Below are 17,268 nucleotides of genomic sequence, written 5' to 3'. Positions count from 1 at the left end.
GATCATAAAGGAGACCTCTGCTACATGGACCAGTTGATCATTCTCAATGATACTTTTTGTTTCAGCGTACAAAAATTTGATATTTTTTTACGGCATCAAAGACTAGGTCATCCTAGCATTTTTAAGTTATCCAATTTATCTCATTTAAGAAAATTTTGTAATGAAAAAATCTAATGTACTAATTGTATTCTTGGGAAAATGAAAGTCATTCCCTTATCAAGAGAGAATTTTTTTTGCTTCCAAACCACTTAAATTAATATATTCAGGTGTTTGGGGTCCTGCTCTTGTTGCCTCTAAAGGAGGATTTACTTATTATGTAATTTTTGTGGATGATTATTCTCGTCTCACTTGGATTTACTTTCTTAGGCACAAATATGAAGTTTTTGAAACTTTCAAAACTTTTCATGAGCTTGTTAGAAATCTCTTTAAGACCAATATTTTTATATTTCGTTTTGATTCAAGGGAAAATATATGTCAAATGACTTTAAAATTTATTTGAAAAATCATGACATTTTGCTTCAAAGATCTTATGCAAACATGCCTCAATAAAATGGTTTGGCAAAAAAGAAACACAGACATATAGTAGAAACTACTAGAACCCTACTTATTTCTATACATGTTCCAAAATATTTTTGGGCTGAAGTTGTGCTTACTTCGGTATACCTTATAAACATACTTCTTTCAGTCGAACTTCAAAATATTTCTCCTTTACAAAACTATCCCCTGACTATTTCAGACTAAGAACCTTTGGATGTAAATGTTCTATTTTTACAAATAAAAATAATAAACTTTCGCCAAGAGTCATTCCTTATATTTTACTTGGTTACGGGGAAAGCCAAAAAAGGATTTATATATTATGATTTTAAACATGATAAACTTTATATATCAAGGAATGTTACCTTTATAGAGCAAGAAAGTTTTTTTTATTTAAATGTGCCTAACAAAGAAAATTATGATTATACCTTTTTGGAATTATTTCTTAAATGATAAAATGTTAAACAACAACGTTGTTAATGATGAACCTCAATGTAACATCAAGTGTGGTGAGTGTCATGACATTGATGGTGGACCTTTAGTTATCCAGTATAGAAGAACTGGTAATAGATATCCCAATGCCTTAAAACAATATTTTAGCATAGAAAATAAAAAACAAAGCACTCTTAGGAAATCAGAAAGAAGACTAAGCCATCCAAATAGATTTGTATCCTATGAAAAATGTACTCCTCAATATAGAGTTTGTCTAGACAAGATATTTTCTTACTTCGAACCCTCCATATACAACCAAGTCAAGAATTATCTTGAATGGATATGCGCTATGAATGATGAAATACGAGCCTTAGAAAGGTCCAAAACTTGAGATATAAAAAAACTTTCTCACGAAAAGAAAACGATAGGATGCAGATGGGTGTTTAAAATCAAAACCAAGAGTGATGGAACTTTAGAAAGGCATAAGGCAAAAGTAGTGGCCAAGAGTTATTATCAGGAGTATGGAATAGATTATGATGAAACTTTTGCTCTAATAGCTAGAATGACGTCCATTAAAACACTTATAGTTATTGTTGCTAGTAAATGTTGACATATTTATCAAATGGATGTCAAGAATGCCTTTTGCAATGGATATGAGGTTCTTGTTGAAAATGTGCTTCACTTAAAAAAAGTCTTTTATAGTTTGAAACAGGCACCTAAAGCCTAGTATGATCACTTTAGTTTTGTTAGGGTTAAAATAAGTTTTACTTCCTGTTATTCTGACACTGCTATGTTTATTAAGAGATCTAATGCAGGTATTGTTATCCTTCTTCTCTACGTTGATGACATGATCATCACTAAAGGAGACAAACAGAGAGTTAATTTTATAAAGAATATTTTAAAACAAAGCTTTGAAATTACTGATTTAGGTAGTCTTAGATACTTTTTAATGATTGAGGTTGCATATTCTGCTCGTGGCTATTTTCTAACTCAATCCAAGTTTGCTTCTAACATCATAAAAGGTCTGAAATTACATATGAGAAAAGGGTGAATACCCCTGAAGTGATAAATGAAAAAATGAAGATAGATGATGGCACACCTCTGAACGATCCTACTCCTTATCGCCAAATTATTGGAATCCTCACATACTTGACCACCACCAAACCCGATATCTCAGGTGTAGTCCATACAGTCAATCAATTTCAACATTCTCCTACCACTGTGCATATGAGTATCATTATGTGTATCATTAAATATTTACAAAATTTTATTTTTAAAGGGATCGTTTTGTCTTCCTCCTCCCCACTCGAATTAATTGCTTATACTGACTTTAATTGGAGAGGAAATCCTAATAATAGGCGTTCAATTACAGGTTTTTGTGTGTAGGTGACTCATTGATGTCCTAGAATATATATATATATATAGAGAGAGAGAGAGAGAGATACATATATATATATATGAATAGATAGATACATATATATTTTTTCCTTTTATAAATATCCTCTAGGGGTAAAATGGCCATTTCCCTCTTTTACGCATATTTGAAATATGCATTTCTTGTTTTCTTTTTACTCTTTCTTATTTTTCTTCTTTTTCTTTTTTCTTTTTGTATTTTAAGGTTGGAGGGGCCCACCATATAGGCGTTGGACCCTCCAACGGTCACAAATGTGACCGTTGAAGGGGCTCCAATAACTATATGGAGCCCCTCCTTGGGTCTCCTTTTGCCTATAAATAATGGGGTCTTCCCCCTTGTAAAATCATCCTTTTTGTAAGAGGTTCTCTCATTCATCAATAAAGAGATTCATTATTTTTTCATGCCTTTGTGCATGTATGCTCCTTTGTGAGTGTTCAATAAAGAGTTTTTGTGGGTTTAGGGTTTGTCAGTACCCGGCCGATACCGATACTCAGCTGAATCGTTTTGGATTGGCCCAAAAATAATAAAAATTTATTACATGTCAATCATTATGTGACACGTGTTAAAACCATTAAAATAATACTTTTTGGTATTTTTTATATTGATTAAAAATTAGCCGAATTAGCCCTGCAACGTATCGAAATTTTGTGATACGATGCATATCGGTCGATACTGATAGCATAGTTGGAAACGCAAGAAGCAACAGAAAGTGTTATTGCTATCAACTGAAACTGAGTATCGTACCATGGCCACCACAACATCTGAAATTGTGTGGTTGAGAAGATTCTTGAAAGACACGGGGGTGCACATGCAATCACCCTCAAAGTTATGCTGACAATAAAAGTGTCATTTACATAGCCAGTAATCATACATTTCATGAGCGCACCAAACATATTAAGATGGATTGTCGCTATATTCGTGAAAAGTACATAAAGAAGACCATCATCCTACCCTATGTAGCTCTCAAGTTTAAGGGTATATTCTCCTTGCACAGAAGAATGGCTCCTAATATGTCACCTCGATACGGGTGTGGGTGAAGGTATGGGTACGACACGGCAATTCCAAAAAATGTGGGTACGGGGACACACACACACACACACATATATATATATATATATATCACATAAATATAAAATAAATTCAAAATTAACTTAATATAATCTAAATATATGTGCTATATCTAAAATATATATTACATACTAAAAATATGAAGTTATAAACTGAAAATATAATTATAAATTATAAATTGAATACAAACTTGTATGTATGGAGGGTAAAATGGCGTGTTCGGGTGTCGACACGTGTATGGAGAGTAAAATGGAGTGTTCAGGTACCATAGGTCTCCTTTATACTCTCTTGATAGTAGGCCTCTCTTTCTCTTGTTCTGGCACCTAAACAAAGCCTGTAGAGGATTCTCTCTCTCTCTCTCTCTCTCTCTCTCTCTCTCTCTCTCTCTCTCTCTCTCTCTCTCTCTCTCTCTCTCTACGGCTAAAGGCGCTATTACCCATTTACTCATAACATAGCAAAAAATAAACTTCCATAAGTCAAGCCTTATATTTGGTTCTCTACAAAAGATAACTCAAGAGGTGGGGCCACCCATATGAGGACGGAACCCACATGAACAAGGTGTGTTATGTGCACATGCACGCGTGAGAGAGAGAGAGAGGGTATCGGCCTGACATAGTAACTTGGTGCATCATACATACCCAGAAGTGTCTATGCATCTCTATATGTGCATGTGGTCAGAGAAAATGTGACAAGAGTTTGCAAATGAAAGAAATTACAAATAGCCAAAAGTACCAACCGAAATATTTGAAGGCAAAATCTTTCCCTTGTTTATCAAGGATTGCAACAGTCGAAAGAATTCTCAACTTGCAGTGAAAAAATATTCCCAGGTTTACAACATCACCCTAGTTTATAGAGGGAGTCGTCCTCTAATGATAAGCATTTATTGGACAAAACAAGGAAGCCCAGCTAAAGAACAGACCAGCAGTTTCTTTAACCACAGTTAAACATAGTGTTTTACCCTCAAGCTATGTCACAGGGATTCGGCTAGCATGGTTTCGCACCCGCGTCGACGCGACTCGACGCGGGTGCGTGTGCGGGTGTGGCACCGGGTGCGGTCAACCCTATCCTGGGTGCGTTGACCGCACCCAGGATCATTTAGGTCCATTCTTGTTTTGGATTTTTTTTTTTTAAAAAAAATTGCCCAAATGGGCTGCGAAATTTTTTAAAAAAAAAGTAATGCTGACAGCAGTCAGCTGCTGACAGCAGCTGTCTGTCAGCTGCTGACAGCAGCTGTCTGTCAGCTGCTGACAGCAGCAGCAGCTGTCAGAACAGCTCTGCTGACAGCAGCGGACAGACAGCTGACCCCCTTTATATATATATATATATATATATATATATATATATATATATATATATATATATATATATATATATATATATTACATTTTTGCCCCTGCCGCACCCCCGCACCCGGGTTTTTTGGAAGTGCCGAATCCCCGCACCCGCACCCGCACCCGCACCCGCGCCCGCACCCATGTGACATAGCCCTCAAGTTGTCTCCAAGACACATACATACAATTAATACAGTACCAGAAAATTAAGTTTTACTTGGAAGATATAATGCAAGTTAAAAACTCCAATAGTCTGGCTGCTGGTACTAAATTTAATCGAGGTGTTCAACATACACAAAGACTTTCAGAAAATGTGGTGGAACTGCAGAACATGGGAGACAACCAAGAAAATACCATTGCAAAACTTTAGCCAAAAGAGCAAATTTTTGGAAAGGGCTAGAGACTCGCTATTAAGTGAATAATCTAGTGGTTACCTCAATAATTTCTCTTGGTGATAGAATGTTGAAAATCCTAAATAGCACAAATTGTGCAACATGGCAAAGCTTTGGTTTAGCGTTCCACTCCCTAACATATTCAATAAGCTGACGAAGTTCTTCCTTCCCAAAGGCATGCAAAGCTTTAAGTATTTGATCGTCAGCATGTCTCTTGCTGCAGAAGAACATTAGTTGAGATGTTAATGCATAAAACAAAACTAATCATGTAAAAACATTATCCTTATAGACCCAAGCTGACCTGCAAAGTTCTGAAAATAAATTAAAGAGCTTGTGAGGTCTTCGGAGTTCGAAAGCAAGTTGAATGCCTTTCAGATAGTCAGAATCCAGCACAGCATTTTCCAACTCCTGATCTTTCAAAGCACCTTCCTCCTGCACAAAATGGTGAACATGTTTGATCATGCCAAGTGTCAAATGTACATGCTGTCTCATAGATCAGGTATAAAGGCACTTTATCCCCCAAAATAATAACTCACATGAAGATTTATTCTCAACTCAGCAACTTAGTTGTCAAAGGCGGCCTAGGCACAGCCCCGCCGCCTGGGCTTTTGGATTTGGGCGGTGGGGCCCTATTTTTTCGCATAGATTTAAAGCATATGTTTGTCCATTTTCTTTTTAACTTGGTTGACCACTTGGTCAACCATGCCAAAAGAGAGGTATAAAAAGGGGGAAGGCATAGTCTCTCTCTCTCTCTCTCTCTCTCTCTCTCTCTCTCTCTCTCTCTCTCTCTCTCTCTCTCCGTTTTTTCCTTCTTACTCTTCTCTTTTTCTTCTTATTTTTCTTTCATTTTTCATTTTTTTCTTCTTCTTCTTCCTGTTTTTTCTTTCTTTTTCTTTATATATATATATATATATATATATATATATATATATATATATATATATATATATATATATATATTGTTGTTAATCCTTTTGTATACATGATTTTACTTTTTGTATATTGTTTATTCATATTGTTAGTTGTATGGTTTGTTTACAATTGTTCATTTATTCTTAATTTTTTTGAGCAGGTTAATTAATATAATTGCTTTACAATATTCGCCATGTTTTGTTTTGTCTATTGCTTATTGTTGATTGATTTTATATTGTATACATGTTTGTTATTAATTTTAGCAGTTTGTTTATATATTATATGTATTTTAAAAAAAAAAATTGGGGTACCGACTAGTCCGCCACCGCCTAGGCTCTGTTAAAATGTAAAATTGTACATATATGTATATATAATAATATTATATTATTATATATATATATAAATACATTTTTAATTTCTTTCTTTTCTGTATTTTTTTTCCTTTATTTTTATTTTTTGTCTTTATGTCATCTAGTTCAGTTTGAACTAGAATGACGGTTGCTAGTCAAGTCCTGTCCAGACTTGACTAGCAATAGAGCTGTTGGACTGACACATTCCAACAGCTCTAAATAGAGCTGTTGGACTGTGCCCAACAGCTCTATTGAGTCCTCTTTCAGCTGTGTATATAAAGGGGTGCAGCCCCTCTTGTATTTGACTTCAATGCTTCTTAAGCAATTGGTTCTTCATATCAATAAAGAATACATTTTTATTTTTATTTTGTTTCCAGTTATACCCTTTTTAAGGGTTATGCTTTAGTGTCATTCTTGACACTTGCTCTTGTTAATCAAAGCTCGTGTTTCGAAGATCCCCATTTCATTTCTTGGTATCAGAGCCGCGGAAGTACTAAATCTTGAGGAAAAGCTGCCTCGGTTTCCGTGCCCGTTTGCAAAAGTGTTCGCCACTTGAAGAGAAGTGTTTTATCACTTCATTGGAGAAGATTTCACATCTTGTTGTATTGTTTTTTTTTTTCTTTCTCATTTTCCTTCTTGTTTCTCTTCTATCCCTATTCTTTCTCTCCTTATAATCGATGGATGACAATGATAAAGTCACCATCATGCCTATGAAACTAAGCGATACGAACTATGTAACATGGGCTTCAATCATGAAGCACCATATATGGGGAAAAGGCTTATGGGGGATTGTGGATGGTTCCGATTCGGAACCTAAGCTATCTCTTACTAAAAAGGAGGGAGATAAAGACGTCCCTCTATCGGAAGAAGAGAAAATCAAGGCTATTGCCTCATACGAGAAGAAATGGAAAGAATGGAGAATATCTCATGCGAAGATAATGTCATGGCTTATCAATAGCGTTGACATTAAAAAATGCTCAAGTCATGCCAAATTTGATCATGCCGATAAGGCATGGGAATACCTTAAGAATATGTATTCCCTTAAAGATATTGCACACGTGTGCAACCTCCAAGAAAAAGTTCGAATGATGACACAAGGAGACAAAACTATTCGTGAATATTACAATGGGTTGTCCGAACTTTGGGAAGAACTTTCCCTTTTAGAACCAAAGTGGCATTGTGCCGAAGACATCGAGCTTCGTCAGAAACAACTCGATGTTGAACATTTTTACCAGTTTATCACTGGATTAAGGCCGGAATTTGAAACCACTAAATCGGCCCTACTTCACCGGGGAAAAATTCCTTCTATTGTTGAAACTATTGAAGAGTTAACAATGGAAGAAAATCGTCTCCGGAAAGGTTCTTTAAAAATTGAAGATGATTCCGTTTTAGCCGTGTCTAGACCAGGGAATCATGTTCGATCATATAGGCCTCCTCACTTTAACCGACAAAATGGTGACTATGATAAGAAGAAAGTTATTTGTCATCACTGTCATGAACCGGGACACTACAGGCCACAATGTCCCAAACTTAAGGAGCTGAGAGAAAAAAGAGCTGCAATTGCTGGATCGGAGCCTAAAGATCAGGATGCACCAGTTTCCCTGGCCCAACTAATGGAGATCCTTCAGCCTCTCATCAAAGGTGCCTCTTCCTCATCTGAAGCTTCAACCGGCGCAGCAGCCTCATCTTTTTCTGATTTAGGTAAAATTTCTTGGCTTCTTGACTCTGGTGCATCTTTTCATATGACCCCAAATAATCAAAGTCTATCCAAATGTGTTAAAAATAAAACAAGTGTGTCAAAGGTCTTTACTGCTGATGGGACTTCTCTTGAAATAGAAGGAATAGGAGATTTTGAAAAAATTTATAAAACAAAAAAATTTTTTATTCCAGAAATTAGACATGTTCCCAAATTAAATTTAAATCTTTTATCTGTATCTCAAATTTCTGATTATGGGTGTAATATTTCTTTTTCTTCTCATGGTTGTTGGGTACAGGATCACCAGTCAGGCAAGCTGATTGGGGAAGGCCATAGAGAAGGAGGACTCTATTACATGGATTTTTTGGAAATGCCGAAGAAAGCTTTTTGTTATAATATTCTAAAAATAGAGTTGGAACTGTGGCATAAGAGACTTGGTCACCCACATATAGCCAAAATCCAACATTTTCCAAATCTAGGGAAATTTTGTAACTCTGAATCATTTGATTGTAAAGATTGTATTCTCGGCAAAATGAAAAGATTACCATTTCAGAACAGAACATTTTTCTCTTCAAGACCACTTGAATTAATACACTCGGATGTTTGGGGTCCTGCACCAGTAATTTCTAAAGGAGGATTTGTTTACTATGTTATTTTTGTCGATGATTTCTCCCGACATACGTGGATGTACTTTCTCAAACATAAGTCTGAAGTATTTTCATACTTTCAAACTTTTCATAATATGGTTAAAAACAAATTTCAAAATGATATTACTATTTTTCGCACAGATTCAGGGGGAGAGTTTTTATCCACAGATTTTCAAAATTATCTTAAATTGCATGGCATCACACATCAAAGATCTTGTCCTTATACACCTCAACAAAATGGACTGGCAGAACGAAAACATCGCCATATTATAGAAACCACTAGAACTTTATTAATAGCAAATCAAGTCCCTAAAGACTTTTGGGCAGAAGGTGCCTTAACTGCCACCTATCTCATTAATAGGATGTCATCTTCTTCGTTACAAAATATCACTCTCATTGAAAAACTTATGAACATTTCTCCAGACTACTCTAGATTAAGAATATTTGGGTGCAAATGTTTCATATTTACTGACAAAAATGATAAACTTTCCCCTCGTGCGATTCCCTGTGCCTTTTTAGGATATGCTGAAAACCAGAAAGGTTATAGATGTTTTGACTTCAAAAATAATAAACTATATGTGTCTAGAAATGTTTCCTTTCTTGAAAAGGAGAGCTTCTTTGATTTTAGAAAATTAAAAGACGTCACTGAGTACTCCTTTTTGCTAGATCTAACATCAACATCTGATGAATATGACCTTGATTGTAACTTTGATGATGATCCAAGAATTATTGATCTTAATGTTGAAAATGAAGAAGTTCATAGAGATACTAGTATTCAATATTCCAGGCGACAAGAGTCTAATACTCCATGTGCACTTGAGAAATATTCTAACATTCCAACTAGACAATCATCCCGAATCTCGAGGCCTCCAGAAAAGTTTGTATCATACGAGTCTTTCTCACCCACATATAGGGCAGTTATTGCATTAATTCACTCATATGAAGAACCATCCACATATTTTCAAGCAAAAAATGATATCAAATGGATAAAAGCCATGAAAGTTGAATTAGATGCACTTGAAAAGGCTTCTACATGGAATATTCAAGATCTTCCTCCAGGGAAGAAAACTATAGGATGTCGATGGGTTTATAAAATTAAAACCAAGAGTGATGGTGCTCTTGAAAGATATAAAGCCTGTTTAGTAGCCAAAGGTTATGCCCAAGAATATGAGATTGATTATGAAGAAACCTTTGCTCCGGTGGCTCGTATGACTACTGTCCGAACCTTAATTGCCTTAGCTTCTATCAAAAAATGGTCTATTTTTCAAATGGATATCAAAAATGCTTTTTTAAATGGAAAGCTAGTTGAAGAAGTATATATGGAACCCCCTCCTGGTCTAAGTATTCCTAAGGGTAAAGTCCTTCGCTTAGAAAAAGCTCTTTATGGACTTAAACAAGCACCAAAAGCTTGGTATGATAGGTTTAGTCGTGTTATGATTGATATTGGTTTTCAATTCTGTTTAACTGACACTGCTTTGTTTATTAAGAATTCTGATGCAGGGATCATTGTGCTTCTTCTCTATGTGGATGATATGATCATCACCGGAAGCGATAAACAGGGAGTTGAAACAATCAAAACACTTCTTAAATCTCATTTTGAAATGACTGATTTGGGCTTGTTGAGATATTTTTTAGGCATTGAAGTTGCTTATTCTCCTAGAGGATATTTATTATCTCAGACTAAATTTGCTTTTGATATTGTTTTCAGGTCTGGTATTACTGATGATAAGAAAGTTGACACTCCAGAAGTTGTTAATGTTAAAATGAAGATTGATGATGGAGAACTTCTTGCAGACCCTACTCCTTACAGACAGCTTGTCGGGGCACTTTCCTATCTATCCATTACCAGACCAGATATAGCACATGCTGTTCATACAGCAAGTCAATTTCAACATGCTCCTACTTCTGTTCATATGGGAGCAGTCATGCGTATTATCAGATACATCAAGTCCTCTCTTTCACGAGGACTTTTCTTATCTTCCTCCTCTTCTCTTGATTTAATTGCATATACTGATGCTGATTGGGGAGGTGATCCCAATAACAGACACTCAACCACTGGCTTTTGTGTCTTTTTAGGGGAATCATTAATCTCGTGGAGGTGTAAAAAGCAGCAGAAGGTATCTCTCTCATCCACCGAAGCTGAATACAGAGCCATGGCAATCACGACCATGGAAGTAGTTTGGCTCCGACGACTGCTTGCTGACATGGGAGTTGAAGCAACAAAGGCTTCACAAATGTGTTGTGACAACAAAAGTGCGATCTACATTGCGAGTAACAGAACATTCCACGAACGCACCAAACACATCGAAATGGATTGTCACTACGTCAGAGAGGAATATCTACACGGGATAATTGATCTGCCATATGTCACTTCAGAATATCAGTTAGCAGACCTCTTTACAAAGCCTCTCGCTGCTCCCCGATTTCACTTTCTCTTAGACAAACTTTCGCTCATTGTACCGTAAGTTTGAGGGGGAGTGTTAAAATGTAAAACTGTACATATATGTATATATAATAATATTATATTATTATATATATATAAATACATTTTTAATTTCTTTCTTTTCTATATTTTTTTTCCTTTATTTTTATTTTTTGTCTTTATGTCATCTAGTTCAGTTTGAACTAGAATGACTGTTGCTAGTCCAGACTTGACTAGCAATAGAGCTGTTGGACTGACACATTCCAACAGCTCTAAATAGAGCTGTTGGACTGTGCCCAACAGCTCTATTGAGTCCTCTTTCAGCTGTGTATATAAAGGGGTGCAGCCCCTCTTGTATTTGACTCCAATGCTTCTTAAGCAATTGGTTTTTCATATCAATAAAGAATACATTTTTATTTTTATTTTGTTTCCAGTTATACCCTTTTTAAGGGTTATGCTTTAGTGTCATTCTTGACACTTGCTCTTGTTAATCAAAGCTCGTGTTTCGAAGATCCCCCCCCCCTACTGCCTTTGACAACTAAGCTCAGCAAAATGAAAATTTTCCAACCTCCTATGTCAGCAATATATCTTGCAAATCATAAGGAAGAAAAACTGTTCAAGGAAATAAAGCTTAAAAGACACAGTTTATGAAGGTACTAATACACCACATCATGTCAATGATATGTTCAGATCTTGCAGGTTCCTTGATCTACAGGTCCAAATGGGCACTGATAAAGCCACCAAGATCACTAATGGCGTGCAGACCGGATCCTACAAGGTGGACTTTGGTTAGAGCTCCAGATGGGAGTTAATCTGTTTGGATCATTGCCACATGGGATATGGCTGCAGAAAGCTTTGGCTAAATTGGCTAGGAAGTAAGACAAAAAATTAAAAATTTGTGAAGAAAAGGTTTGGTTTTCAATGGTACAAAAAATGGGCACCAAAGTGTTTGCAATTAGGCATGATTCACCTCCATATCTTATAACACAGGCATACATAGAATGCTACAATCCTTTTACAGATTTAGAAGGCATATCTTTTCGGGACTTCTAATGATTTTACGAAAATGCAGATAAGGGTCAACTCAATGACTTCTACTCTGCATGTTGATGGGTGTGCAAGTAGGGTCATCTGATCAGCAATCATGTCTGGGGTCATCTGACTAGCCTCTTCCATTGAGTTGGGAATGGTTTTACTGAAGAGTCAAAAAAACAATCAAAAGCCCTATAGACTGAATAAACTTAAAGTCTCACTCATCTATGCAACCCTACATCACTTGGACAATGATACAAGTGTCTGTGTTACACGGGGACGAAGTGTTAAAATACATGTACTCGTTCACACAGGTTAAAACTGTAATCTCATAGCTAATCTCATATGTAATATACCACTATCATATGTAATCTTATTTGTTTAGTTTAGTTTATCTTTTTAGTTTAGTTAGCGTTTCTTTTTTAGTTTAGTTAGCTTTTCTTTTTTTCAGTTTTGGACATGTAATAGGCATTATGCCTTTTTGACTAAGTCAAAAAGCATAAAGCATCATTTCTTACTTTTTGGACATATAATAGGCTTTATGCCTTTTTTGACTTGGTCAAAAAGCATAAAGCACTAAGAGAGTCGTTGGACTCCCAACAGCTCTAAATAGAGCCGTTGGGAGCCCAACGACTCCCTCTCCCTCTTCTTTATTACTTGTATAAATGTGGGGTCTCACCCCATTGTAATTGTATATTTTTGTGTGGGTTATATCCCACTTGAATGAAATTATATTTGCATTCTTTCTTGGGAGGTGTTTTTATGAATCTTATTGATTCTTGTGAGTGAGCTTTGCTTATGAACCTTTATGGTTCTTGTGGAAGATATTTTGTGAAAATCATTTGAGGATTCGAATTGTGGGTTGCATCTTCTTACATGGCATCAGAGCCATGGAATTTTTTAGATTTTGAAAAGCTTCCGCCTTGATTTCCATGCTTCATTTGCAAAGGTGTGTTATCACCTTGTTCTTGCAAGGAGTGCTTCCTTACTTGGCTAGGTGTGTTTCATCACTTGCCAAAAGGGTGTTTTATCACGTCTCTATCGGCTACAAGAGGATTTGGTTGGAAAGGACTTGAGCAACATCGTTGTATTGTATTCTCTCTCTTCTCCTTAGAGTTACTTGGCATGTATTTTTACATTTTTCAAGTATTTAGTCCATGCATTATGCATGAGAAAAACACTTATATATAATATATATTTTGTATGATTAAAATAAAAAACAAAATGTATGTTTTTTGAAATTTTTAGTATTTTAATCATCGATGAACTTGTTTTAAGAAAAAAAAATATATGTATCATGTTTGAATCTCGAAGCTTTTTCGAAAATAACTCTAATATATATATATATATATATATATATATATATATATATATATATATATATATATATATGTATATATATACATACGTATATATATATATAATCATGAATTATTAATTCTAGATGGTTCGTCAATCATATTCTTATCTTAAAATAAATTGATAATGATGTCTTATTTCACAAAATATATTCTTGTTTGAACCAAGGTTTTAAAACCCGTGACTCGGAACTCGACTCGTTCTTTACTGACTCGTGACTCAGTGGGTCAACTTGGTGACTCGGACCGGGTTTTGTTAACTTTTGATTTTAAAAGAAAAACAATATATAATTTGTCTGAAACCATGTTTTTGAGTAAACATAGTCTCCAAATGTCTGTAAGAATATAAAAACAACTGCAAAGAGCTATAGAGGTTTGCTTGAATAATTGAATTTGTTATCTATACAAGCACTTTGACTAATTCATGACTTGAATTAGAGGATTTGGTCACCATGAGTTCAGTCTGCTACTACCTAAGGTTCCTAAAATGGCCAATCATATATGCTAGCTTGTTTTAAAAGTTTTAATTCCCTTTCTAACAAATCCATAAATGTAAAATAGGGATATATGTGCATATTGAAAGTTTACAGAATGCCCAATATCAACATAAATAAGCAATTTTCTCATGTATAAAACTATGCAGGAAATATATTAATGGCACAACTATAAAAAGACTACAAATATTTGAATATGTAGAATGCTTGTTCACATAACAAATGGATGATGAAACCTAAATGTGACTTCCCATAGGCACAGTTGACCCTCCATATATAGTGAGAATCATTTCTTTAAAATATTTTGCTAGAATAAGTTGATAACACAGGGTGAACAGTAGTTCGAACAACATGGCGATTTTATTCTATGGATTTAAATGCTTTTTTATCTTTAAATGATTTTTATTTTCTTTTTTATACAAAATTTGGGGGTAACCCTTGTTAAAATATATGTACTTATATATTTTGAAACTGTAATTTGAAACTCAAAAAACAAATTTCAAACATCCCAAAACTCGCCCGAGTCAGGCCAAGTCAAGCCCGAGTTTTGGCAAACCGAGTTTGCCTTGTCGGGTTGACTCGCTGGAGGGTCGAGTCAGACGAGTTGACTCGGCGAGTTTTAAAACACTGGTTTGAACTTGCATTTCATATATATATATATATATATATATATATATATAATCGTCAAGTACAATTTGTATTTCATCTTTGAAAGACATGTGTTCATGCTTAAACTTGCATATATACTTAAACTTGATTGGAAGCATGTCTTTTGTACGAGACATGTGGCTTTAATTTTGCATGAGTGCTTTTGATCTCTCTATGAGAATGTATGTATTTGGTCTCTCATATGGTTTCTTTTATCTATTCATATGCTTCGGTTAAACTCTCTTGTGGTATCTTTTGTAATGAGTATTTTTTATATTTCATTACTGTAGAAGATAACCCGAGACCTAGAGAGAGAAGAGATAGAGGGAGAGAGAGAGAAAGAGGGAGAGAGAGAGAGACGGCTGCACAAAAACTCAGAACTTCATATCGATATTAGGGCCTCTCTCTATGTTAAATAGAGAGAGGCTTAAGAAGCATAATTACAATAAAGCCCCAATTATAAAAACAAAAATACAAATGGCATCTTACTATAAAATAACTTTACTTAAAACCACCTATTCTCAACACTCCCCCTCAAGCTGGAGCATAGATATCAATCATGCTCAGCTTGTCACAACATTTTGAAAAATTTGGTCTAGCAAGAGGTTTTGTGAACATATCTGCAACTTGGTCTTCCGACTTTAGATACTTGGTAGTGATATGACCCGCTTGAACCATATCCCTTATATAGTGGCAATCAACCTCAATGTGCTTTGTTCTCTCATGAAATACAGGATTGTTTGCTATATATGTTGCAGCTTTGTTATCGCACATCATGGTCATGGGAGAGGAAACCTTCACTTGAAGATCAAGAAGAACAGTACGAACCCACATCAATTCAGCAGTTGTTTGGGCCATAGCCCGATATTCTGATTCTGCACTCGACCTAGAAACCACATTTTGCTTCTTACTTCTCCAAGAGATCAAGTTGTCTCCCAGGAACACACAAAATCCTGTGGTAGATTTTCTATCTACTACAGACCCTGCATAGTCAGCATCAGAATAGGCCACTATATCCAGAGTTCCACCTTTCTTGAACAATAACCCCTTTCCAGGAGAAGATTTTAGATATCTGAGAATCATAATAGATGCATTCCAGTGTACCTCAGTTGGTTTGACCATAAACTGACTGACTTTACTTACTGCTAAAGCAATATCCGGCCTGGTCACAGTTACATACAATAGTTTCCCAACTAGGAAGCGATAGCTCTTGCTATCAACCAGTTTTGACCCTTCTTCAAACAACTGAACTTTATGGTCCATAGGTATATTTGATGGTTAGGTCCCAACATTCTTGTTTCCTTTAATAAGTCAAGAACACACTTCCGTTGAGACAAAACCATCCCTTCATAGCTCCTGGCAACTTCTATACCCAGAAAATACCTGAGTGAACCCAGGTCTTTTGTAACAAAGTGTTTTTGAAGATGATCCTTTGTGGCTTCAATAGCTTTCACATCATCACCTGTAAGAATGATGTCATCCACATATACCACCATAACAACTATGCCAGAGCTAGTTTTCTTTATGAATAGTGTATGATCTGTTGCTGACCTATTAAAGCCAAAACATGACATCACTTCAAACAGCTTCTGAAACCATGCACGAGGACTTTGTTTCAAGCCATAAATTTCCTTTTTCAATCTACACACCTTCTGACACTCCCCCTCAACCTCAAATCCTGGAGGTTGTTGTATGTAAACAGTCTCAGATAAGTCCCCATATAGAAATGCATTTTTCACATCTAATTGGTACAGGCTCCACCCATGCTGAACAGCTACTAAGAGAACAAGACGAATGGTACCCATCCGTGCAACAGGAGAAAAAGTTTCAAAGAAATCAATACCATATGTCTGAGTATACCCTTTGGCTACTAATCTGGCCTTGTACCGTTCAATTGAACCATCAGATTTGTACTTTATCGTATATACCCATTTACATCCAACAATGTCAGCATCTGCTGGGGAATCAACTAGATCCCACGTATGCTGAGATATTAAGGCATCCATTTCTTCTTGCATAGCCAGCTTCCAGCGAGTATCAAGCTCTGCCTGCTGATAGTTCAGAGGAATAATTTCAGCAGATAAAGTTGAAATAAAAGATTTCATCTGATTGTCAATTTTGTCTTCGGAGACAAAATGAGATATGGGATATAAGGTACATTGTCTTGTCCCCTTGAGTAAAGCAATCGGCATGTTATCATCATCATGAAGATCATTATTGTCAGTAGTACTTACCTCAGGAGAATAAGAAGATGGAAGCACTTGCGGAGGTGGATCTCTACGCACATATACCAATGGAGGATTATGAAATCTGGAAGAGGATGAAGTGTGGTTCTGGAATGAGGGCACGGATTCCAAGGGAAAATGAGGTACAAGTAATGGACAAGACTCCGCTGGATCAACCTGCAGCGGGGAACCGGTATTGGAGTAATATGGAGTGGATTCCAAGAAAGATACATCTGCACTAACATACTCTCGGCGAGAAGTAGGATCATAACATCGATATCCCTTTTGATTTTTGGGATAACTTATAAATATG

General features: G+C 35.8%; 1 protein-coding gene across 2 annotated transcripts in view; it reads right to left on the bottom strand.

The window, feature by feature from the left end:
- TOZ (Transducin family protein / WD-40 repeat family protein) overlaps window positions 1–17,268 on the bottom strand; it is a 60,964-nt gene that overhangs the window by 9,034 nt on the left and 34,662 nt on the right. For both annotated transcript variants that reach the window (XM_089980668.1, XM_089980669.1), the window contains exons 12-13: window positions 5,473–5,603; window positions 5,214–5,388 (exon numbers count right to left, since the gene is read on the bottom strand). In XM_089980668.1, coding sequence (XP_089836794.1) covers window positions 5,214–5,388; window positions 5,473–5,603 — 306 coding nt within the window. The remainder of the gene's footprint in view (window positions 1–5,213; window positions 5,389–5,472; window positions 5,604–17,268) is intronic.

This window comes from Nuphar pumila, chromosome 11 (assembly GCF_984573655.1).
Source record: "Nuphar pumila chromosome 11, dmNupPumi1.hap1.1, whole genome shotgun sequence".
NCBI classification, from domain to species: Eukaryota; Viridiplantae; Streptophyta; class Magnoliopsida; order Nymphaeales; family Nymphaeaceae; genus Nuphar; species Nuphar pumila.
This window is presented reverse-complemented; position numbering and strand designations above follow the sequence as displayed.